This window comes from Megachile rotundata, chromosome 5 (genome assembly GCF_050947335.1).
Source record: "Megachile rotundata isolate GNS110a chromosome 5, iyMegRotu1, whole genome shotgun sequence".
In the NCBI taxonomy this organism is placed as follows: Eukaryota; Metazoa; Arthropoda; class Insecta; order Hymenoptera; family Megachilidae; genus Megachile; species Megachile rotundata.
The window spans coordinates 13,947,223-13,974,201 of record NC_134987.1 but is presented as its reverse complement, the minus strand read 5'-3'; the positions used below and the strand labels follow the sequence as shown (position 1 = coordinate 13,974,201).

At 31.6% G+C, this 26,979-nt stretch overlaps 1 protein-coding gene across 2 annotated transcripts in view; it reads right to left on the bottom strand.

The window, feature by feature from the left end:
• Positions 1-26,535, bottom strand: part of LOC100881927 (dual specificity calcium/calmodulin-dependent 3',5'-cyclic nucleotide phosphodiesterase 1) — a 245,801-nt gene extending 219,266 nt beyond the window's left edge. Inside the window, exons 1-2 of one of the 2 annotated variants that reach the window (XM_076532284.1) lie at positions 26,339-26,535; positions 21,629-22,134 (exon numbers count right to left, since the gene is read on the bottom strand). In XM_076532284.1, coding sequence (XP_076388399.1) covers positions 21,629-21,653 — 25 coding nt within the window. In that variant the 5' untranslated portion in view covers positions 21,654-22,134; positions 26,339-26,535. Of the gene's footprint in view, positions 1-21,628; positions 22,571-26,338 lie in introns of those variants that run through there. The other variant, XM_076532285.1, reaches the window with a different exon arrangement.
• Between the last annotated feature and the right edge of the window lie 444 nt (positions 26,536-26,979).

Here is a 26,979-nt window from a genome sequence, read left to right as displayed (position 1 = left end):
GATCGAACGAAGCACACTTGCTTCTACGTTTTTCATCGTGAAATCTTGCCGGATATTCGAACGTTCGACGCTTTCGGATCCGGAAAGACCCGGGTGATTAAGCGTATTTTGCAAAAATTCGACAGGCATGATTAATGAAACCGGAGATCAGCATCTCATGGTTCGTTAAAAAAAATTAAGCGGAAATTGAGGAGTATAGAGAGTTCTTTGAGAAATTTTTTTGAAAATGTTTAGAGATTTCTAAAAATTTATTCTCTTAGTTAAAAATAATTATAATTAATGAGCAAACGTTAATTATAAATTATGTGTACACTCAATTAAAATTAGCTCTTTTATTTGACAAGTTTAAATTAGAAATTAAACTTCTGCTGGAAAATGCTCCAGTTGAAAGTTAAATTTTTATTGATTGAAAGAAGTATAATGGTAATTTACATTCTATTAAAGTGAGATCTTTAATTTTTAATTTTGACATTTTACTTATTTGAAGTCTTGAATATATTTGAAATGAAATTGAACTTTTTCGTACGATCCTAATTAATGCTTTTCGACTACATGCATAAATGATTAATATTAAAAATTAATATACTTTTTATATATCTTTACTATTTTTACTGAAGTAAAAAAATAATTTCAATAATTTAAATTATATCTCATGTATCAAATACATGTGAAACTAAAATTTTTGCAAGAACATAAAAATGATATCCGTAACCTAACCTAACAATTTACACTTGTAACAATATATTATATTTACACCATATTTTTAATGAAAATGTTCATTCACATTCCTACAAATAAACTTTGATAATTTTATTCGTATGTTCTTCAGCAAAACTGTTAATTCACTCTGTGCTTAGACTGACCTTAACTGACCGAACATAACCTCAATCAGTCTGAACTTAACCCTAACCGATCCGACCCTAAACAACCTGAAACATTTTCTGCTCGAAACTTTATGTTGATATTCAATGAAGTAAAAAATCGACTTGTTATGAATTTTATAAATTTGTTAAAAGTTTACAAAAAATTAATTGTGCGGAATGAAAACGTTTTTCTGGGGCAAGCAAAGTAACAGTAAAACATATAGTTCACTTAACTTTACATGAGGTTATGTTGAAAAAAATAAAGGTACATAGCTCGCTACCCTCTTTAATTTTTGCATTGTTACGTGAAAACACGTTTTTGGAAAATAAATAGCGTTTTTATGCTTAACACTTTGTACACTGAAAAAATACCGGTTAATTTAAAACTTGCTCGTTTACGGAAAAATTAAAATTGTTGAAACAAAATGAAAATTAGTGCAAAATGTATAATAAAATAATTAATATTAATTGTCGAAATACTAGTTTCTGAAAAGTATAACAGAGTCAAATAAAGTAAATGGGTAAATGATACAATATTTTTAAATTTTGTTTTTATTGTTGCACTAATTAGAACTGCTAGACTAAGCGCTGGCAATTAACGCGTTGACGTAATTGAATCAACACGTTGAATCAACAGTCGACATAAAATATCGTAATAATTATTACAATATATTATAATAATAATTATTACAATATATTATAATAATAATTATTACAAAAAATAGTATTTTATGAAGAAAAGTAATGTTCTCCTATTTCATTATTTCGAACAATCTCTTACTTCACAATTGAAAATTAATCGATTTGAATTCGTAATTTCTGTTGAGTGATTAATGCTCACCTACGATTAAAAAGAACTTAACCGATAACAGTCTTGATTGATGTAATCAACTGATGGAACGTTAAATTCTTAATCACAGATTGAAAACACGAGAGGCCGATAATCGATCGGTGACATCAATTTTTTATTGGAGCTTAATTAATATTGTAATTGATGCACGTGTCATATGAATTACATTCATCGCATCAATTAAATGGAAAATTATAATGAAGGACTAGTATAAATGTTAGTAAGTGAAAAGTGAATTAAATACTTCAATCGTTATCGTTATCTGTTAATTAGATTAATTACGTGTGATACGTCTGTCACATACATTAAATTTATCATGATAAATTTTAAAACATAGCAACATATGTGTCAGTATAAATTGTAAGTGAATAAAATATTTTTATCGCAATCGTTAACTATTGATTACATTATGTTTGACACATGTGTCACATATGTTACATTCATCATGTAAGTCAACTATAAAATTATAATAAAAGACTAGTATATGTGTCAGTAAAAATTGAAAGTGAATGAAATACTTTGACCATAATCCTCAACCATTAATACATGAATGACGTTTGACACATGTGTCACATATGTTACATTCATCATGTAAGTCAACTATAAAATTATAATAAAAGACTAGTATATGTGTCAGTAAAAATTAAAAGTGAATGAAATATTGTGACCATAATTCTCAACCGTTAATTACATGAATGACGTTTGATACATGTGTCACATATGTTACATTCATCATGTAAGTCACTATAAAATTATAATAAAAGACTAGTATATGTATCAGTGAAAATTAAAAGTGAATGAAATACTTCGACCATAATTCTCAACCGTTAATTACATGAATTACGTTTGACACATGTGTCACATATGTTACATTCATCATGTAAGTCAACTATAAAATTGTAATAAAAGACTAGTATATGTGTCAGTAAAAATTGAAAGTGAATGAAATACTTTGACCATAATCCTCAGCCATTAATTACATGAATGACGTTTGACACATGTGTCACATATGTTACATTCATCATATCCATCAGCTATAAAATTATAATAAAGAACTTAAAAATGAAAAATGAATGAAATTCCCCAGTAATCATAAACCATTAATGAAATGACTTATCACGATTCCCAAACGAATTTCATGAAATGCTACACAATTCGTGTGTAACAAAGAGCCGAATCCTGCAAAGAAAATGATTTCTATAAAACAGGAAATTACTCCCATTCGAGTTCGCCGCATTTGTTGGGAAGATTATCGGTCTTAAGTTTCGTGGCTGCCTTTCAATCTCTCGCGAAAATACGGCTACCTACTTTTACGGTCGTACCTCTTTTATGGACGACTTATTAAAATCGATTTTTATGCTTGCATACGATGCCGATGTTTCGCGTCCTCCTCTTTCGCATCGGGTGCATGTCTGTCATATTTTTCATTCGTGCAGAATGAAGTACTCGGCTGTTCGCAATTGAAATACGAACTTCTTGAAAAAGAAAAAGAGAAAACGTGCACTGCGGTTTTTGCGCGGGAAATGTTCGAAGAAATTAATTTCACGTGACTAAAGAACCCGTCTATTTATTATAAAATTCCATGTAATTCTAGTTTTACCTTTTCGATGAAAAAATTGGTGACGAACATGTAAAATAGGAAAATCGCAACATAGGATATTTTAGATCTTGTTATTGTATAAAATGGAAAGTCATGGCAGATAAATAGTGGAATATATCGGTAAATATTTTTCATGTTTGATGTTTCGACTCTTTGAAGGTTTTTCTAAATGTATTGTAAATATTTTCGCTTAAATGATACGTCATAGTGTGTACTGATGTCAACCCATGAGTTGGCGCGTGAAGAAATCTCAAAGTAAAGGAGTGAATAATAGTGAACACCCAGTTATAATTCGATATATAAGAATAATAATGACAACTGCTGAACACAATTGCAATATTTCACTCTCGATTGTTTCACTCTGTCATTGTTTCTGGCCTAATTGGCGACCGCTCGAGCCAATACCACTGAAGTCACGTGTGAGGCGGCCATTTTGCTTTTCTGACCAATTGTAGCAGCTCTAAACACATCAGTCTCTTCACGCACCAACTGAAGGGTTGACATCAGTATGTAAATTTGTAATTTCAAGAAATAAATGAAAACAGATTTTCATCAGCTACTTCGCTGTTTGACTTCAAAAATAAATAACAACTGATACAATTTAAAAAGAAATTCATCTACTTTAACATTACTAATTAAACCGTTAAAATTCGAGTACAGTTTTTGCAGTTATACACCATGTTATTTTGTTAGATATATTTTTCTTCCATAAAAGTCACGACGCCATTTTGATTTCTTTGAATTCGTAAATAAAAGACAACTAATGTAACTTAAAAAGAAATTTATCTACTTTAACATTACTAGTTAAATAGTTTAAAATTCAAATATAATTTTTGCAGTTATATACCATGTTATTTTGTTAGATATATTTTTCTTCTACAAAAGTCACGACGCCATTTTGATTTCTTTGAATTCGTAAATAAAAGACAACTAATGTAACTTAAAAAGAAATTTATCTACTTTAACATTACTAGTTAAATAGTTTGAAATTCAAATATAATTTTAGCAGTTATATGCCTGTCATTTTGTTAAACTATTATATTTTATTTTTCTTCGACAAACGTCACGACGCCATTTTGATCGAACCCACCACAGTACCATACATTAACCTAAAACTATCTTTCATTTTACAGTCAACAAGAAGTGAACGTACTATAATATTGCACTTATACGACGATATTTATAACCAGCCTCAGGATATTTATGCATTTATGATATATCGTAGCCTACAAGATAAACATAACTCATGCAATCTATAAACTGCAAATCGCACAGGTTACGTGATTTATGTGTATCTTATAGACCTCAATATATCACAAGTGCATGAACACAGTCTCCTTATAACGGATGACAGTATTACAAAATATGTGAACATTCGATTTGATACACTTCGTACAGAGATATAAATAAAATTATAAATCACTAGTTAATTTAATGTAAAAGTCTATCGAGAATAAATAATATGAAATATGAGATCTGTAAAATAACAAGGCTGAATTTAATCAAAGTATATTGGGTAATTAAAATTAATTAATCTTCCAGGCGCGAGGGTGATGTAAATCAAGAAAGTTATTTCGGTCCCTTATATCACATACGGAATGCTCCACTTGAGATCAAATCTTCAAATAAGGACACGAGATTTCACACATTTTGTAATGTAATTTTCGTGGTTATCAAGGATATAAATTTGGGAACTTGAAAATTTAGTAGTATAGAAATTTAGGGTTGGGAGTTTGGAAAGATGAGAGTTTATAAATTTGGGGATTTAGGAGTTTGGAAATTTGAGGGTTGGGAGTTGGGGAGTTTAGAAATTTGAGAGAGTGGAAATTAGAAAATTTGGAAATTTGAGAGGGTGAAAATTAGAAAATTAGAAAATTTGAGAGTTGGGATTTGAAAATTTAGAAATTTGAGAGGGTGAAAATTAGAAAATTAGAAAATTTGAGAGTTGGGATTTGAAAATCTGGAAATTTGAGAGAGTGGAGATTAGAAAATTTGAAAATTTGAAAATTTTGGGATTTGAAAATTCGGGAATTTGAGAGAGTGGAAATTTGAGAATTTTGGGATTTGAAAATTTGGAAATTTGAGAGAGTGGAAATTAGAAAATTAGAAAATTTGAGAATTTTGGGATTTGAAAATTCGGGAATTTGAGAGAGTGGAAATTTGAGAATTTTGGGGTTTGAAAATTTGGAAATTTGAGAGAGTGAAAATTAGAAAATTTGAAAATTTGAGAATTTTGGGATTTGAAAATTCGAGAATTTGAGAGAGTGGAAATTTGAGAATTTTGGGATTTGAAAATTTGGAAATTTGAGAGAGTGGAAATTAGAAAATTAAAAAATTTGAGAATTTAAAAATTGAGAGAGTGAGTTATAAAATTAAAAAATCTTAGAGTATCAAATAGTACAAAAGTTAGCAAAATTCAAGTGCACATATTATGAACGCATACCAGACCCTAATCACCATAATAACTAAAATAATTAAATGCACAAAATTAAACGTCCTGTAAGTGAAAAACACAGGCCAGCTCTGTTATTTCTATTCACTCAATTGCTCCGAGTTCGAATTCAACGAATTATCGATTCAATACACTACATCGACCACGGTGACTTCCAAAGCGGAATTTAATTTCGCAGCTTCCTCTCGGTTGCGATCGTCCCATTGAACGACGTGCGCTGGATAATCAACGATAATGTAATTTACGGTTTAAAGAAGTACGTGCAAAACACCAGCTTCTTGGTTTGCTAAAAATTCATTATCCCTTTAGTGAAACGGTATTATCGTATCAGGTTATTTCAGAACTCTTTGCGTGCTTTTTCCATGACGTTCTTTTGCAAATGCACGGCAGATTTAATCATTAAGAGGATTTTTCTCTTTGATGTGCCGAAAGGATTTATAAACGGCATTATAGGATGGTTGTGTCGCACTTATTATTGAATTTCTTGAAAATTTTGCTGGATAAGACACAACGATGTTTAAAAGTTAGCAAACTTTTATAAATAGTAGTTACATCAAGATGGAGATAATTTAAGACTGTATTTAACAGGTGCATAGCTGTACACGTTTTAATTATAATTGAGAAATTCTGTTTCTAAGTTTCTTTGAAAAGTGAAAGTTCGTGGGACATAATCATTTAAGAATTAATAAAAATAATTTGTTGTATTGTCTCATAAATAAGAAATGGTACTTTACAAGATTAATAAAACTACATTCTTAAAAGATTATATAAAGTTTGCATTGAAAATCTTGTTTCATTCAGAAGCACCAGAAGTGCTCCACTTTTGAACAGCCCTATATGTTTCGACAAGTTGAGTGTTCTAAAACTTCATCAACAGCTTATAATTTTACTGAATACATAGTAAATGTATGAACACAAGATTATTAATAAAACTATATTCTTAAAAGATTATATAAAGTTTGCATTAAAAATCTTGTTTCATTCAGAAGCACCAGGAGTTCTCCACTTTTGAGCAGCCCTATATGTTTTGACAAGTTAAGTGTTTTAAAACTTCATCAGCAGCTTCTAATTTTACTGAATACATAGTAAATGTATGAACACAAGATTATTAATAAAACCACATTCTTAAAATATTATATAAAGTTTGCATTAAAAATCTTGTTTCATTCAGAAGCACCAGAAGTGCTCCACTTTTGAGCAGCCCTATATGTTTCGACAAGTTGAGTGTTTTAAAACTTCATCAGCAGCTTATAATTTTACTGAATACATAGTAAATGTATGAACACAAAATTATTAATAAAACCACATTCTTAAAATATTATATAAAGTTTGCATTAAAAATCTTGTTTCATTCAGAAGCACCAGAAGTGCTCCACTTTTGAGCAGCCCTATATGTTTCGACAAGTTGAGTGTTTTAAAACTTCATCAGCAGCTTCTAATTTTACTGAATACATAATAAATGTATGAACACAAAATTATTAATAAAACCAAATTCTTAAAAGATTATATAAAGTTTGCATTGAAAATCTTGTTTCATTCAGAAGAACCAGAAGTGTTCCACTTTTGAGCAGCCCTATACGTTTTGACAAGTTGAGTTAAATTAAAAATTTTTAGTGTCTCTTCTTCCTAAAAACCTTGACAATTGCAAACTGTAATAATTGCTAAAAAGAATTTTGTAGAAGTACCCTTTGAATTTAACCACTCCTTCCAATGTTTACGCTCGAAAATTACAGAGTCATTTCTGCGTGCAGCACAAAGTTGCGCGATGCACTGAACAAATAAACACGGAACAGTAGTCGATTGTGTTTGTACAGTACACAGTTTGATCGTCGAGTGCAATTCCTTATCGTTCATAATCTGAAACGCTCTTCCATAATTATGCTCGTATTCCATAGGAAATTATGTTCTTAAACGAAACCACGCAAACTGAATAATCGTACAAATTGATGGCGCTTGAAATTTATCGGCAAAACGTGAGAATTTACGGCTGTGAATTGTCTGATTTGCATGAAACTTTGTGAAATTATGGAACGATTCGAGTCAATCAATTTCTACTGAAGGCGCTCTTAAGAGTGTGAAAACTAACCTTAATGCAAGATGAACTCCCAGTTTCTTTCGCATGCTACTTTTGAAGTATGATGTTTCCGCTGAACGTTCTTGAACGAAATGCAAATTGAAGAGAAAAAGAACGTTTTTGTAAAATGGAGATACAAGCATTTGGTCGTTCAGAAATGCAATATAAGAGATAAGGGAAATTTCTATTAAAAGTTTAATGGTTTTAGCTGTAACATAATTTTACAAGTAATTTTACTTTTCTAGATTTTTATTTTATATGTACTTTTATATTTGTGTAATTTATTTTCTTTTGGTACAATTTCGTAAAATAATTAAAAATTTAGATTTTATTTTTAGGAGTTGGGCAGTGCGGGGTTGTAACATTAATTTTACCACTTTTCTAGCTTCTTTATTTAAAAAATCTATCAATCTTTTATAGTTAAAAAATTATATTTAGAGTGCGAGTGTCTGAGTGTCTATTTTTAGGTTAGTTTTTGAGGTTAAACTAACTATATTAAAATAACTGTTAAAAAACAAAATTAGATTGAAACATCTGTTATATCACTTGGAATATTAAATTAAAACATTTGTGCAAATAAAATTCAACATACTTCTATTAAATATATTTATATAAATTAAACTTGTTTTTAGCAAAGTAAATATATTTTATCGTAAAATACATTGTCTTCATTTAATAATGTAAATGTTATCATTAACCCTCCGTTCAGTTATTTTAACTTCATTAAATTAACTACGTCCAAATAACAATTAAACACAAAATCACTCTAAAATAACTATTGTACCGCTTAGAGCATTTAATTGAAATAAAACTTGAATTAACCCAAGGAAATTTGCTGAAAAATGGATTGCCATAACATTCACCCCCAGTGTTTGTCAGCTGACGTTACTTTTTTATTTTGTACAAAGGGAAGGTAATTCAATGCTGAATTATAGCGCGACTTTTCAGGACATTCGTTCAACTTCGCTGAACTTCAAGGCGACTACACAGGATTCGGATAGCCTGATCTGTAGGCCGGAAGGATGTAGTGCCTTCACACGCTCCAGTTCGTTCGATAGTTCGGTAGAAAAATTGTATGCTTTTCTCTAGGTTATGGTAGGTAGTTCTAAGTGCGGGTGCAATCATGCTAAATTTGTTTGCTAAACAAACTTTGTCGTTAAAGTTTGACGTTTCTCCGAATCTCTGCATTTATCATTTTCCTGACACCTCAAACTCTGAATTTGAACATTTTTTAGTTATTTTAAATTTCTAAAGTTATGAACATTTAAATTCTTGTAAATTTGAAATTTCAAGGTTTATCGAATTGGAAAGTTCCAGATTTCTAAGTTTTTTTAGGAAGTTCTAAATTTTTGCATTTCTTGATTTTGAAGATTGTCGATTTTAAATTTTTGAAACATAAATTTTTATATCGCCGAGTTCCTAGATGTTAATATTCATAGATGTCCAAGTTTCTAGATTTTCAAATTCTTAGGTACTTTTTCTAGATCTTGAAATTTCTAGGTACTTAAGTTCCTAGATCGTGAAAGTCCTATAACCTAAAATCTATAACCTCAAATTCCTATGACCTTAAATTTCTATAACCTCAAATTCCTATGACCTCAAATTTCTATAACCCCAAATTCTTAGATCCTCAAACTCTTAGATCCTCAAATTCTTAGATCCTGAAATTCCTAGATCCTTAAATTCCTCAAATCTCTAAATTCTCAAATCTTTAAATCTCCAAATCCCAAATCTCCCAAATCCCAAATCTCCCAAATCCCAAATCTCCCAAATCCCAAATCTCCCAAATCCCAAATCTCCCAAATCCCAAATCTCCCAAATCCCAAATCTCCCAAATCCCAAATCTCCCAAATCCCAAATCTCCCAAATCCCAAATCTCCCAAATCCCAAATCTCCCAAATCCCAAATCTCCCAAATCCCAAATCTCCCAAATCCCAAACCTCCCCAATTCCCGAAATTCCCGAAATTCCTAAATTCCCAAATTCTTAAATTTTCAACCTCCTCCATCCCCAAATTCCCAAACCTCCATATTCCAAACCTCGAACCCTCCAAATTTCCAAGTCCTAAAACTCTAAAACCTTCAAACACTCATTGCCCCCCAAATCCCCAAAAATCAACAAGCAAAAGACCTCTCCATCGAAAGTAAAACTATGCGTTTACATTGTTTTCGATGAGAAACTTCCTACCGAGTACCATGACTTATCACTTCGATTCAATGTCACAGTTGTCGACCTTACTTTCCGTATCGCAATCCACTAGCCCCAATTCTCGGCTGCTACGCTCTATTTTTATTGTCTAGTGCACCTCTTCTCGCAATCTCTGTCCTCGGCACCCCCGGCGATATTCGGGTCGATCCACAACGTTCGTCTCGGCAAATCGTGGCAACTCTGCTGAAACGCAATTTCGTGAATCTACCGCTAAAACGACCGAACCTTCGACATTTTCTGGAAGAAACCGTGTCTTCGAATCTCTACATCCACTTTCCAGGAAATATCATCTCGTGAGAATCCGGCTTCACATTTTTCGAGTGGTTCGAGTAACCCCTCTCTTTGGTTTTTACATGGAAATATCAAGTTTTAAACTCTTAAGTATGTAATATTTGAATATCTCGCTGGGAATGTACTGATATTTCTCCGCGAAATGTTGGAGCGAATGTTTGTATTAAAATGAAAACTACCCCTTACTTTTTTTGTGTGATAGTGAGATGGGAAGTTTGATGGTAGGATTTTTCTTTCCTTGGTATTTTGTTTATTTTTGGGTAATTATTTGTGTAGCTATTGTTTAATAAATACTGTTTAATAAATATTACTGATTCATCTATTATTTACTTATTAATTTATTTATTTGGTTATTATTTTTATTGTAAATGTTATTTATTTGTCTAATATTTATTTAGGTATTATTTCTCTTACAAATATTCGCCTACTATTTATTTTATAAATATTATTTGTTCATCTACTATTTATTTAGATGTTATTTTATTTATTTTATAAATATTATTTATTCATTCACTATTTATTTAGATATTATTTTATTTATTTGATAAATATTATTTATTCATTCACTATTTATTTAGATATTATTTTATTTATTTCATATATATTACTCATCTATCCATTACTTTGTTTATTTATTTTTCCTAACACTAATTTCTTATATCTTTTATCACCATAATTATTTAATCAACTATTTTGATATCCATCAGTACATCAATACAATCTTGAATTTTTAAAATCATAAATCTGAAAGTTTAAAAATAAGTAACACAAAATTTCTATAATTAACTCGGAACTTTACAAGTTTAAAAAATCTGATATTTCTAAGCAGGTATCGCAGAAGTTATAAAACTTTTTAATAAGTTTTTATGGAACTTACGTTCAATTTTGTAAAATAATATTCTCACGTTACAGAAACTTTTCTAATAAATATCCTAAAATAACTAGTTATGAAACTTCTACCGCAAAAATTTTAAAAAACCTTCTATTATGAGAACACTTTAAAAAGTTCGTAAATGTAATTTCTTGTATTTCGTGTGAACAGATATTTTCTTAAACAAAATTCATATATTCTCATACTGTAAGATGAAGTATAATTTAAATTATTTAGTATATAATAAAAATTTATATGGCATACAGTATATATTATTTTTTATACTTTATTATATTTGTACAATTATATATATTTACTTTATGTAAAAATATTTCAAATTTACTTTATGTAAATATACATAATTTTCTTAAAAATAAATGCCACTGTTTCCACCCCTCTTTAAGTATAAAATTATAAATATTTTCATATTACAAGCTACATCGAGTATTAACAAATAATAAAATTTATCAAAAAATTTGAATTTAACACAAATCATCATGGTTTTTAAATGTTAAGCAACAATAAAGACCTCGAAATACGAAAACCATTAGCTCGATGGAAAAATCTTCGAGTAACAGCTCGTACAGCGTCCATTTCCGTCCAATACTGGAACGGGAGAATCGTATTATAGAATCGACAGCGATGATCGTTTTGAAAATTCACGGCACTTTCATTTCAGTTGAAACCGAAGTTAGGTTAGGTCGCTGTCATACGCTCCAATTCGATCGCGACCCTTGTCTCCGGAAGTTCTAACCGCTCTGCACAAAGACGGAAGCCTGGAAACTTTCGGGGCTGTCTAGTTTTTCTTTCAAAAGTAATTTACTACCACAGTCGGAACCGAGGAACATGATCACGATCCCTGTTCCGCGAATTGAAATCTTTATTATATCCCTTTCGTGATTTGCGTTGCGTATCCGTCCTAAAATGGTGGCAATTTCTTGTTTAACGAGTAGCGAGTTTAATTCGCTTTTATTGAAGTTCGTTAAAGTTTAGAGACACATATTTGTATACACTTCAAGTGTAGAATTATATGCTTAATACATTTTAATAGACTTAATACATTTTTTATTATACTTTTACAATTTTTACACTTTCGGATTATTTGAACAATTACTGCAAGAATTAAGTATAATCAGAGCAATGATTAAGAAATGAGATAGCAAAAATTAGTTCATGCCTTTTTAATTTTATTTGAGAAAATTATATTATTATAAATTATTATAAAAATATTATCAAATTGTAAGAAATCTTCGAACTACAATTATCGCAATCATTGAAAAACAAAAAACATAAAAAGAAATATATCTTGAAATTCTTAAGTTTTATTTTAAAAAATTGCTATTAGCAAACTATTCCATTATATTGCCACAGAAAAAATACATATATGGTAACTAATAGGTTGTGAATGATGTGATTTGCACGACATCACGAATTATTACAGAAAGCAAACTTTTATGAACGAAATCTCATTCAAGTTTAAGTTGTCTTTCAATATTGTAACAAAAGCAAGCAGTTACTTCTGAATTAGGTTGAGTCTGAATTAAGGTCGCGACAATATCCTCCCTTGATATTAAATTAATCCACCCACTGAATTTTAATTGTTCTTTGTTGTCTCCTTCAGGGTGTGCTTTCGTTTACTTAAGCAGTACTTAGTTTCAATAATTTCGGTAATCTAGTCAAAATAATGGTGTAATTTTGTACTCTTGATGACTACCCTAATGAAGATATCATATTATTCAAATAATTTAAACACCTTATAACTTTATTTCTCTTATCAGTGTACGAATATTGTATGAACTGTTAAAAGAATTCTTCTCCAAAAATAATTAAATATAAAACAAAAACTTTTTATTATGAAAGTCTGTAGAGAAAATACAGAATATTAATCTTAGAGAACAAACACGTAACAAAACCTACACAAAAGTTCAACACACTGAATAATTCAAAACAGTTGTGTTACGAAAACCACGCTTTTTCAAAATTAATTAAAACGTTTTTTACCAAAACGTGTTACATTTAAACTTGAATATAACCACTATAAATTAACGAATGTAAAAATGAATCCTACATGGCAATAAATACAAAAATAATAAATTTTAAATATTACAACAAAATTCATCCTCAGTATAAATTGTGTATATCAGTGAAAATATATACTGCTGTCACAGAACAAATATCAATTTTCTGCAGTATAAATTATCTCTCCGCCATATTAATTTTGTCAAACAAGAGCTGCTGCGCAAAGACAGGAACAAGGAAGCAGAATGAAAATTTATGACTCGTTAAATGCAGTCCTTGATATTTTGGCAGAACTGCAGAGGATACAAGGTTAGAGCTTTCTCGTATATTTCAATTACTTTGTCTGACGTTTAACAACGTCATTACCATGACTTCTTTGCCGCAGTGAAGTCATGCTTTTTCATCGGGCAGCGTTATACGACCATTGGCCCCGGCCGAAACGATTTTGTCCAGCAAATGAAAAGGCAGACTTCTGTTCTTTTTCACCTCAAAGCACTTTAATGATCAGTTTTTCCCTCGGTTCTATTACAGGCTACCTTCTTCGTTAGCAGGTGCTTATTACTTGTCCTCCATCTTTTCTCTTCCTCGTGCAAATGTACAAAAGAAGCGGTTGATTCCCGATTGATTTACATTTATATAGGAAATTCTGCATGCTACAGTTGCTCGATAAACAGAATGCTTATTACTGGGTTTTGATCGAGTCAATAATTAGAATCGTACGTTTGCTTGATTGAAAATGGGAAAACGACAGTAGAGGAAATTAGATATTTTATAATTGATTGCAACGCCCTCGTCACAAATTGAAGCTGTTCTTTATTGCTTGCGTGGATTTTTTTTAATTAACCTCTGCTCTTAAATGTTAAAATACACTGACGAAACTTCTGAGATTCAAATTGCTACAACATGAGATAGTTATAGTAATTAAATTTATATAATAGGACAGCTTTGTGTTACTTTTATGTAATCAAGTTAATTTATGTGTTTGAATCTATGATCCTTGTGATTTATTTGATTTGAAATCTATGATCCTTTGCTGTAAATATCTGTCAACCATTTTAGGTTATGGACATTGATGATACATTTGTGTAATTTCAATATAACCTTCAGAATGATATAATATTTGTCATTTTTTAACAGTTTTATGTCATCAAATTGTACTTCGCTTTATACATATTGAAATCGATTATTATTTCATGTACATCAGCCATTTTGTGTTACGACGAATAACTGTTTGATACAAATATTTTTAATAAACTATAACCTTCAAATGATATGTGTGTCATTTTGTAACGGTTTATGTCATCAAACTGTGCTTCACTTTATACATATTGAAATCGATTATTGTTTAATATGACTGTCTGTCAGCCATTTTGTATTACAAGTAATAACCGTTTGATACAGATATTTTCAATAAACTATAACCTTCAAAGTGATATAATGTGCTATTTCATAACAGTTTTATGTCATGAAATTGTTAAATTTTGTACAGTTTAAAATTGCTATTTTTTAATAATTGTCTAACAGCCATTATATATTAATACTTGTGTAAATATTTCTGACAAATTTTATGCTTCAAACCAATGTAATAATGATATAATAAATATAAGAGACAACTGTTATGAAATATATATTGCAGGTTATGGCGTAACCAATTAATAATTTTAATTGCTAATAAACATTATAATTAACTAAAATTTTGTCAAACATTAGTAACCATCAACGATGAAAGTAATTAATTTTGGTTACGAATATCCGTTATCGGAGGTGGAAATTTAATTTATGTTATCATTACGCAATGTAAATCACAGAAATTGTATTTTCGTTACCGATAACCGTTATCGATGACCGAAACTTTTGGTCACTACTAACCATTACCGAAAACGAATATTTCTTAATTGACACCTAATTAATATCGACAGCAATATTCTTTTTTTGACTACATTAAATCATTATCAATTATCACGTATAATAATTACTGCTTTGTTAGTTACTTTAACTCCTGTCTACATTTAATTAATTTTCTTCTTCACGTACTTTAATTAACATCTTATTTATTTTTACTGTATAAAATATTATTCAGAAGAGACATTTGACCTATTTAAAAAGTAATAATTAATATAACAAGAATGTACTTGTATAAATAATATTTCTTGTTCTCCATAATATGATCTTAACCTAAATAACAAATAATTTGTATTGTCAATAAAAACATCTTTTCGATAAATGAAACTGTTCAAGAACAGTTCACCGAACAGAAGCACCGCAGAAATATGGACTCCTGATAAAATGCAAACATCTTGTCGCAGTCAAATACGATTACGTTCCCATTGAGGAGCTAACGATTTGAGCAGCTGAGTTATTAGCCTCCCGATTCAATTGGGAAATTGATTTCCGACGTTGTATGACCTGCGACGCGAACTGCGTCTGGATGCAATAAGTTAAACTGTTCAACTGATGGATCGAGCTTAGGCTATTAAGCGTTTGGCTGATGGAACAGATTTGTTATTGCCCTTATCCGCAAGTAATTAACATTGCGGAAGGATGTTCGACAACGAATTACTTTACAAACTTAACACAGTTTGGTTACCACCTTCATTTCATTGTTTAGCTTGTGGCCTAACGCATCTTCGTATTAACTTCCTCTGAAGTTTCTCTGCGTTTGCTTTTGATTTAAATGTTCTTGTTTTAGTTGCGAACACTTACAATGTCTGTTTGTATGTGTACTATGAAAACGAAACGTGTATGCGTTATATAAAGATACATATTTCCAAATGTCCACATCCCCAAATCTGTACGTCCGCAAATTTCAACGTTCCCAAATCCCTACGTCCCCAAATCCCCACGTCCCCAAATCCCCACGTCCCCAAATCCCCACGTCCCCAAATCCCCACGTCCCCAAATCCCCACGTCCCCAAATCCCCACGTCATCAAATACCCGCGTCCCCAAATCCCTATATTATCAGAACTCCACGTCCCCAAATTCCCACGTCCCCAAATCCCCACGTCCCCAAATCCCCACGTCCCCAAATCCCCACGTCCCCAAATCCCCACGTCCCCAAATCCCCACGTCCCCAAATTCCCACGTCCCCAAATCCCCACGTCCCCAAATCCCCACGTCCCCAAATCCCCACGTCCCCAAATCCCCACGTCATCAAATACCCGCGTCCCCAAATCCCTATATTATCAGAACTCCACGTCCCCAAATTCCCACGTCCCCAAATCCCCACGTCCCCAAATCCCCACGTCCCCAAATCCCCACGTCCCCAAATCTTTCTATACCTAAATTCCTGTATTCCTAAATTTCCATATCTCCAAATCCCCAACATCGCAAAGTCCTAATTCCCGAAATCTCTACATATGAAAATTCCTATATTCCCAAATATGCACATCCCCAAGTTCCTATATTCCCCAACTGCCAACCCCTCTAAATCTCTGTATCTTTAAATCCAAATTTGAATAATGCTTGGTGCTTGTAAAATTGTGTCTAAAACCCTCTGTTCAGTAAATACCTCGTTAGCAGAAGTCGTATTAGTTTTACCTACAGTCGTTTGCAAGAGCTCGGTTACGAAAAACAGATGTCCAAATTCCAACTTGGTGGATACATACGTTAAAGAACAAACATTTCCACGAACATTTTTATTGATTCCCAAAGTGGAACACAAGGATCGTATTTTGTACGAATAAAAGCGAAACAAAGGTGCACGTCTAAAAATGTAGCCACGTTCGAAAATACGCGGAGTAAAAACTTACAATAAGTTGAGCACATCATTGTATTTAGATAAATCCTCGGATTCCTTTTAAAAATGAATATGCGAGCGAACGTTGTTCGGCATTTCCTATTTACTTTCGCGAACGATATTGCATTTATTCAAATATTACATCAGATAATATTAAACGTCGCGTATTTGCCGTGCTGAAAATTTTTCATATTGTTGAAACGATTTTCAGATGGAAGGAAATTTGGTTCAATTAGAAATTAAATTAAGTGCTGTAAAATTACATTGGTCGTTAATTAAATTAGTATTGAAACGATGCGTGTTAAGTAGGCCAGTTTTTTAAATAAAAATGTGAATATTTTGTAAAGTGATGCATTGTATAAATCGTTTGAAAGAGGAAAGTTATATTAAAAGTATAAAAAAATTATGTTAAACGTTCATTAATATTTTTAGTACAAAATAACATGATGACATTTGTAACAATGATTGTTTTATTCTTTTAAATATATAAAATCTAATACAAGTTTGTACTATTAAAATAATATAAATTAATAAGTACAATAATATCGACTTGAAGCTACAGATTTTCAAAAAATTACCAATAATTTCCTCAAAGTAAACCTATCAAATTTTGAACGTTAATCTGATATGTAATAAACATCGATTCACAACGTTTTTGTGTAATTAGATTATGTGAAACTTGATATCTTCCGAAATCGATCACTGTGTCAAACTTTATATGTTTCGAAATCAGTCACTGCTTACTGTATCTGTTCAGCCATTTTGTGTTATGAATACTGATGAAGCGTTTATATATTCATTTTAATAGACTTTAAGCTCGAAATTGATATAATACTAGTGGTAATTCGTGATAGCCTTATGTCATCAAACTGTGCTGACATTTATACGTTCTGAAATTTGGTGATTGCTGCTGGTGATCATCAGCCATTTTGTGTGAGGAATATAGATGATGTGCTTATGTCATTATTATTAGTATAACCCCTAAATTAATGTAATATAAGGACTTCTATGTGAAACTTTTATGTCATAATTTTGTTCAGCAATTGAATTCAGCAAAAACTTCAACAATTTTAAAAATGATTATTGTTTGCTACAATTTTCCACCATTCATTTTAGGAATATATATGACGTGTTTATCTTATTATATCCTTAGTACAGTTTAACCTTTAAATTGATGTAATATAAGGACTTCTATGTGAAACTTTTATGTCATAATTTTGTTCAGCAATTAAATTCAGCAAAAACTTGAACAATTTTAAAAATGATTATTGTTTGCTACAATTGTCCACCATCCATTTTAGGAATATATATGATGTGTTTATCTTATTATATGTTTAGTACAGTTTAACCTTTAAATTGATGTAATGTAAGGACTTCTATATGAAACTTTAATGTCATCAAATTTTGTTAAACTTCATACATTCTAAAAATGATGAAGTACTGTAATTGTCCATCCTCCATTTTGTATTAGACAGCTAATAAATGCTTCATGTAATCATTTTCATGTACCTTTAACACTAAGTCTACCGATGTATAGTATAATTTAAAATTGAAGATGAAACTTAGAAATGAATAAACAAATGACTAAACATAAATTCTCCATCTTGATGAAAATCAACATAGATTTCAAGAAAAGTATCTTAACAAATTATATAATGTACACAGTAAAATTATAAAATTTATTAAAACTTGCAGAGCAGTCATTTGCCCATTTTGGTAGTTTCCTCATCGAACATCAAATTGACAAGGTAAAAGTAATATATTACAGCAATTTAACGTGATAGACCAATATCGACCATTTAATAAAGAAGTACTAGAGATGATAAGGAAATCCGGATTTCGAAAAGGGGATGCAAATCGTCTTACAGAAATAACGCGGCACTTATTTAAGGGGGATCTTTCCGAGAGGGTTTGGGGTCAGTGGTTAACCTGCAGCTGCCGTTTAACTGAATTAGAGCTTCCAAGTTACTGGCAGAGGTTTCCATGGTGTCTGCGAAAGAAATGGAAGAAAGCCCGGCCTCTCGGTGCAGGAATTTTTATCGAGAAACATGAAACGCAAATTTCGCTAGCACCGCGTGATTATTACGCAAAGAGAAATTAAACACTGACCTTCCACGAATTCCTAACTTTTCAGCGAAATATCATTTTCTCTGAAGAACTCTTTTTCACTAAGAATTGAATATTGTAAGTGGAAATTTACCTCGCGATGATTGAACGTGTGTTACCGCTCTGAAATGTTAGCTTGAGAAAATATTTGCGGGAAATTTAATATCGCTGGAAGTGAAAAATAAATTTACGCGAATTGTAACAATTTATAAAAGGTCTGACGATTATTTTAATTAACAGGAAGGCATGCTATATTTATTACACGAGATGTATCTTTTGGTTTCTCTTTTCATTTTGAGAAGCGCTTTTGATGTACTTAATGTTCTCCATTTTGCCTTAATAAAGTACGTACTGTTAAATACTGGTAAGTTTTATGATTTCATACGTTTATACTCGTTTCGTTACAACATTTACCCATTTTAATATTCTTTGGTTTTTTATATTTTAAATATTCTTCATTAAAAACGATCAATACCAAAATTCCTCTCAAAATATGGTAGAAATATTTTCTACCTAAATTACTGCTTATTCCTACTTGAATTTTCTTAAATTACAAACACGTACACAAAATAAAAATATTCAGTAGAGAGATATCGTAATCCACTTACGAAAATTACAAAATAAACGATCACCATCGATCGTTCAATCATTAATACGAGGGTCAATCAAATATAAACCGGAATTGTTGTGTGCGATGCAAACATACAAACGTGCGATTTCGCAATGGTTTAGGGAAATTAATGAGCACGTTTAAACTCGCATTGCATAATTTGTTTTATCGTGTGATCGTTCTGCTGATAGCTAACACGATAAGGGTGTATTCAGTATTCAGCATCATTGAACACCAATTTAATTTATGATTCTTCGAACTTAATTAGTGAAGTTCGTTTACTAATTTTTCACTCTTTTTTTGATATTAACACCATCTGTGCTGGTGTACCTATAATATTATTGTATAATTTTATTATACGTGTTATTATATAATATTATATTATAGATATACTATTATAGGTACAATATATAATTTAATATAGATACATATTGTTATTGAGGTGAAAGAGGGTGGTGTTAATATGGGGAACAAGAAACCATTGAAACTTGAAACTATGTTAATACGCGTATGATAGTTAAGGTTACAATTAATTCAAAGATAATTATGTTAAATTTGCAGTTCTTAAATTTTGATTTCCATAATTTTTAAGGTTCACATTGGAAATCTACCAAATTATCTGTTACATAAATCTGTAAACGAATTCACGAATTTCTAAATACTTGAATTCTACAATTTCCGAATTTCTAAATGATTTATTTTCAACTTTCCACATCCCTAATTTTAGAGATTTCTAAGTCTTTCAAAAAATTATAAAATTCCCAAATTACCAGAATTACCAAATTCCTGAATTCTCAAATTCCTAAATTCTCAAATTCCCAAATTCCCTAGTTCTTAAATTCCAGAATTTCCAAATTTTCTAGTTCCTAAATTTTTGAAATCCCAAATTCCCTCGTTCCAAAATTTCTGAAATTCCAAATTTCCTAGTTCCTAAATTTCTGACTTCCCAAATTTCCTAGTTCCAAAATTTCTGAATTCTAAAATTTCCTAGTTCCTATATTTCTGAATTCCCAAATTTCCTAGTTCCTAAATTCCTAAATTCCAAATTTCCTAGTTCCTAAATTTCTGACTTCCCAAATTTCCTAGTTCCTATATTTCTGAATTCCCAAATTTCCTAAATTCCTAAATTCCTAAATTCCTAAATTCCTAAATTCCTAAATTCCTAAATTCCTAAATTTCTAAATTCCTAAATTCCTAAATTCCTAAATTCCTAAATTCCCAAATTCCTAAATTCCTAAATTCCTAAATTCCTAAATCCCAAAATTCCTAAATTCCCAAATTCTCAAATTCCCAAAGTCCCAAATGCCCAAATTCCCAAATTCCCAAATTTCAAAATTCTCAAATTCCCAAATTCCCAAATTCCCAAATTCCCAAATTCCCAAATTCCCAAATTCCCAAATTTCCAAATTCCCAAATTCCCAAATTCCCAAATTCCTATATTTAAAACTCCCAAAATCCTATACACCCAATTTTGCGACTTCCCAAATTCCATCAATCTCCAAATCCCCAAATGTCCGAAATCCCTAAACATAAAAATCCCGAAATCGTCAAACTCCCAAACACCCAAATTTCTAAATTTCTAAATGTTCAACCTTCAAAATCTCCGAATTCCAAGTACCCCAAATTAAATTTTACCAACTGAATGTCCACCTCCACAAATTTATCGAATCACAAACTGTTCACCCACGACAATTTCTAATATTCAAAACCGTCCAAACATCAAAACAAACGTTGACACTCTATCTCAATAACGACATTTCCCCATGGAAGCCTACCACCCTCAGTGTATACAAACGCACAAATTTCCTGAACGACCACTTTATATTTGATTGACCTTCGCATAGAAAACACAGTTTCACTATAATCCATCCAAACGAATTGAATTCGTCAAAACTAGAAATTGTGATAGAAATAACCAGTGAAAACGAGTGCGAAAAGTATCACTTACCTTGCGTACACCTGTCCTTGTCCATTTCTCTCTGATTCGGATGAGAGCAAACGGTGTCGCGATCTTCCTCGGATCACTGCATCACGAAACTTTCCAACTTCGATCGATCACGGATTTCTCTCGCTCGTTCTCGCACCAATTATTCCAAAACGTTGTGCGCATCTGTCGTACGAACGGACTCGGGAACAGGAGTGAATTTTACGTGTTTACCACAGGCGGAGAAGAGACGAGAAGAGATGAGCTGTAGGTGAAAAAAAAAGGAGGCAGCCGACACCTTTGACAAGCAGCGCAGAAAATCATGTAGATCAGCCGGCTCACATCCTGCGGTATTTATATCTAATCAAATTAATCGACCGAGGCAGCTGCTACACGTCCAATGCCAGGATTTTTTTATTCAAATCTGTCGCAAGGCTTCGATTCAACAAGAAAAACGTGGGTTAATTATTCGATTGTTAATCGCTCGTGTATCGATCTGCAAACATTCGCGTTCGATTAATCGGCTACATCTGCTTAATGAACGAGAAATGTGACAATTAGTAATTCCGTGCAGTCATCATCTGAAATTCAATCGATCCTAATTATGAAATTTTTTATTAGCGAACGTGCAAAGATATCTGATTGAGAGCTGTTTATGTCAACAGACACCCTTGAATCTTCCACCCTTGACAGGCCTTGAAACTTCCCTTATGCAGTCAAGTTTTGTTACGTGAACGATCAAAGTGTTCACTTTCTTATCGATTTATGTTCGACTCTCAATTATAATAAAACATGTTCGTTTTCACTGTTTCGTGTTAAAAATATAGCTAATTTTATGAGATAAAAATGCAGTTGCGTCAACAGATTTGTTGGAACAATTGATGTGACGCACTATGTGCGTCATGAGCATAATCGTCAGCTTCGCTGCTTAAATTTTTTTCAATTTATTATCCCGTTTTTTAATAACAATTAAAACTTAATTTTTACAAGGTAAATTAAATTTTTAACATGGTTTATTTTACTGTTACTGATATTTTTAATATTAGATTCAATTTGAAGCGCAATTTAAATTTGGATTATTTAAAGAAATGATGACTTGAATATCATTTAATGAATTTATAAAAGTTTTTACAAGATAAATTAAATTTTTAACATGGTTTCTATTACTGTTTTTACTGATATTTTTAATGTTAGATTTAATTTAAGATACAGTTTGAATTTGCATTATTTAAAGAAATGATGGCTTGAATATCATTTAATGAATTTATAAAAGTTTTTACAAGGTAAATTAAATTTTTAACATTGTTTATTTTACTGTTTCTACTAATATTTGTAATGTTACATTCAATTTGAGGCACAATTTGAATTTGGGTTATTTACTTAAATATTATTTAATGAATTTACAACAATCTTTACAATTTATTCATCAGTTTGACACTTGAACTACTTCATTAATCAAAATTGCTTTATTCACATTTTAATTTAAGAAACTCTTTTAAATTGCTTTTATTAAAATATGCTATTTTATGTTTCGCCTTCTGTTTATTCAGTCTTAAGTTTTATTCTTGAATTTCAAAACAAACGTACGCCGATTTTAACGTAAAAGAAAACATCTTATTTTACGACTTTCTATTTTATTTTCAAGAAACGAGAATTTACCTCAGTGTCCGACATTTCAAACCTACACGAGTTCACCAAGGTGTAAACTACAGTTTAAGAAACGTTAGCTAAATATAATTTACTCTTCGATCGTGCAAGACTTTCCCCGGCTAATATCTCATAGAAAGTAAAATAGGACGAGGTGAAAAATAACCGAAGTAGAAATCGAGAGGCTCCATTAGACAACGGTGCTCGTTTTCTAGTGGAGCGTGAAGAGCCAAATAGAAAAAAGGAATGAATGAAATACGAAGAGGAATGTTCGAATGCTTTTACCCGGTGAATAGCAAGAAACCTCAAGAAAAGGAAGATCTCGCGCAAATTTTCCATGAGGAGGAATTTTCCCGTGAATTTACCGCCCTTCAAAAATTGCGATTCTTTCGACGCGTTAAAACCCGAGCTAACTCGAGGAAAAAGTAACGCGTGCACAACATTAATGGAAAAGTACCTTTCTTTCGCGTCTTCCTTTCAAAACTTTGACCACCGCCTCTGATAAATATAAACAGATTAAAAGCTTCCTCTGAATTCGAAACGGAACGTCTAATTAAGAAATAAAAATAATACCGGTCCGTTAAGTTCCCCTTTGTAATCGGAATACAAAGTGTCACCCCGAGAGAAGAAGATAATTACAACTGTCCCTCTAAAGATTTCGTCAACTCTTTCCAGTCTTTGTCCGCGAAGTTTCTGAATTTTTCAAGCCACCCTCGTTAAAAAAGCGTTAACTAGAGGAAAACTGTCGTTCCCACGATGGATTTAGAAGGAACGATGTTTTTCAACGGTTGCCGAGGGTTAAAGTAGAATACACGAGGGACGAAAGTCATCGACAACTATTCGAGAGGGGATTACAGTTACCATCCGAATGAAATCCGAGCACGTGGAGAAGAACAAACAGAGGTTACGTAAAAGACAATGGAGGATTACCTTCCTCGACACAACAACCCTTAAAAAGGCACGCGAGATCGAAGTCGCGATTAAAACGGCCAAACGGAACTGTGATCGTTTTCTTCTTGATTTATCCCCTTTAAGAGGTGCAGTCGATATTTTGCGAATTTTTTCTTTGATAGACGGATTTTTAATTTTGCTGATTGTTTTGTAGTAGCTTTTTGTATGAAATTACGGGGGATGATGAATATGGTTTGGTGCCACGAGGTTTTAAACGAATTTTCGAGCTGAGGAATATTCTTGAGGAAATTATGTTTTAATTTCTTAAGACAGGCATGATCGAGTGGTGCATTTAAATATCACTCTGACGAGTTGAATTACGAACTCCATTTTACTTTCTTTTAATTTTGAAATTTTTTATTTATCGCATTTTGGAGTTTCTACAGCTTCATGATGTGAAAGTTCTGTAATTCTCAAGTTTTTGGTCTTGCGAATTTTCTGATTGGCAAACTCTTGTATTTACAAATTTTCTAAGTTTCAAATTTCTGAGTTTCCAAATGTGTAAGTTTAACAAACTCTAATTTTCTGCACTTTCAAGTTACCCAATTTCCTAATTTTCTGATCTTGATATTCCCTAATTTTTTGCTGTTTGAAATCTTATCTGTGATCTCTCATTAAATTCATAAATTTCTGAAATTTCAAATTTCCAAAGTTCCAAATTCCAAAATTAAGTAATTTCCAAATTTCTCAGTCGCAAAATTTAAAAATTCCAAGTCTCCAAATCACAAAATTTCTAATTATTCAAATTTCCAAATTTCGAACTTCCCAATTCTCCAGATCCCCAAATTCCTAAATTTCTAAATCCCTGATGTTCCAAATTTTCAAATCCCTAAGTCCCTAAATGTCCAAATTCCCAAATCCTTAAATACACATATGAATAATCTTATTATGAAGATATTAAAATTTGCAAATCCCAAAGTCCTTAAATTTCCAAATTCCCAAATCCCTAAATACACATATTAGTAACCAACTATGAAATTATAAAAAAATACTATAAAACAACCCGTCGAACTTCAAATCTGAATATCATATTTTAGCGAATATTTCATACACAAAAAATCACCATTTCTATGCCTTCACAAATTAAAACCTTCCCTCAGTCACCCACGGCAACAGAGAAAGAAAGAAACGTCAAATGCGTGCACGAACGTCAGATTTCGACGTGAATTTCGAAAATCAGTCGAAAGCTTTTGACACACGATCAAAGAGTAACAATTTGTAAGGGTGAGCGAGGGTTGATCAATGTGTTCGCTACCAGTGTTATATACACTTGACATCTAATTACCATTAAGTATTATTAATCTTTTGTTTTTTACAAACCTTTTAAAGCAAATTTTTAGGTAAATCTTACGCGAGTTTTGTTAGAAATTATACTTGAAATAGAAACATACAAAGATATGTAGATAGGTAGATGTGTAACCTATAATTTTTTAGGCTGGTAATTAAATTTTTCTTTTAAGAGTTTTTAGTTGAATTTATTGAATGTGTAAATTTAGTCAATTATTGTAGTTTGTGCTTAATAAGTGCGCGAAGAGGTTATATATTTATTAGTCAATTTAATATTATTTTATAAATAAAGAATGATATATGATGAACCTAACATTGTTTTAAAAATAAAAGAACACTTCATAACGAACCCAATATTATTTTTTAAGAAAAAAAATGATATATGATGAAAGTAATATAATTTTATAACAGAAACAATGGTATGCGATGAACCCAATATATTATGACAGAAAGAATGATGTATGACAAACCAAAAATTATTATACAAACAAGAAAATAATACCTAACAAATCTAATATTATTTTATTACCAAAAGAATGATAAATAATGAAGCCAATAAAAGAACACTATTCACCAAAATATTATTTTTTAGCTAACATTAATATTATTTACAATCATAAAAAACCTAACACTTTACAAACGAAGAAACAATCTCCAACGAAATATTTTATAAAAAGAGTAGAAAGAGTAGATTATAAGAGTAGAAAGAGCTATAACAAATCTAGTATCATTTTAAAAATAACAGTCGTTACTTCACAGTGATAAAGATATCGAATATCTGGCAACGAACGTGTGAAAGGAGTACCACAAGATCCGCAATGTACAAGGGTGGAAATGATTGAAGGGTACCGTTGTCGGATCCACACGTGTGCATCCACACGATCAGTCGTCGAGAAGAGGGTGGAGAGTAAAACGCAGCGAGGGGGTTGGATAATCGCGTGATAACGCGCGAGATAATTCGATTGGGCCGCGTGTGGTTTCGCGCGTCTGATCTCGCGTGGGCGGGAGACAAGTGTGCTCCGCGGGCAAGATGCAGCTCGACGGAATGACAGTGGCCTACTGAGGGGCCGACGCGCCAAGCGGAACACCGACGGACCGGAGAACCCCGCGAAAATCGGATATGCGTGCGCAACGCGCGTCCAGTCGGCACCCCCTTTACGAGGCCACTGCCAGTAAAGCTCCGTTCACAATGCACGATATCATTATTTACTTATACTCGTAATTAACTGTACTGTACGATTCGCGCAATTTTTCGCGGCTCTGCGCTGTGGCGAAAATTTGGTAATTTAGGAATTTTGGAATAGGGATTTTGGGATTTTGGGATTTTGGGATTTTGGGATTTTGGGGTTTTGGGGATTTGGGATATTGGGATTTTGGGATTTTGGGATTTTGGGATTTTGGGATTTATGGGTTTAAATATTTAGAGATTAAGGGATTTAGGGATTTAGGGATTTAGGGTCTTAGGTATTTAGGTATTTAAGAATTTATGG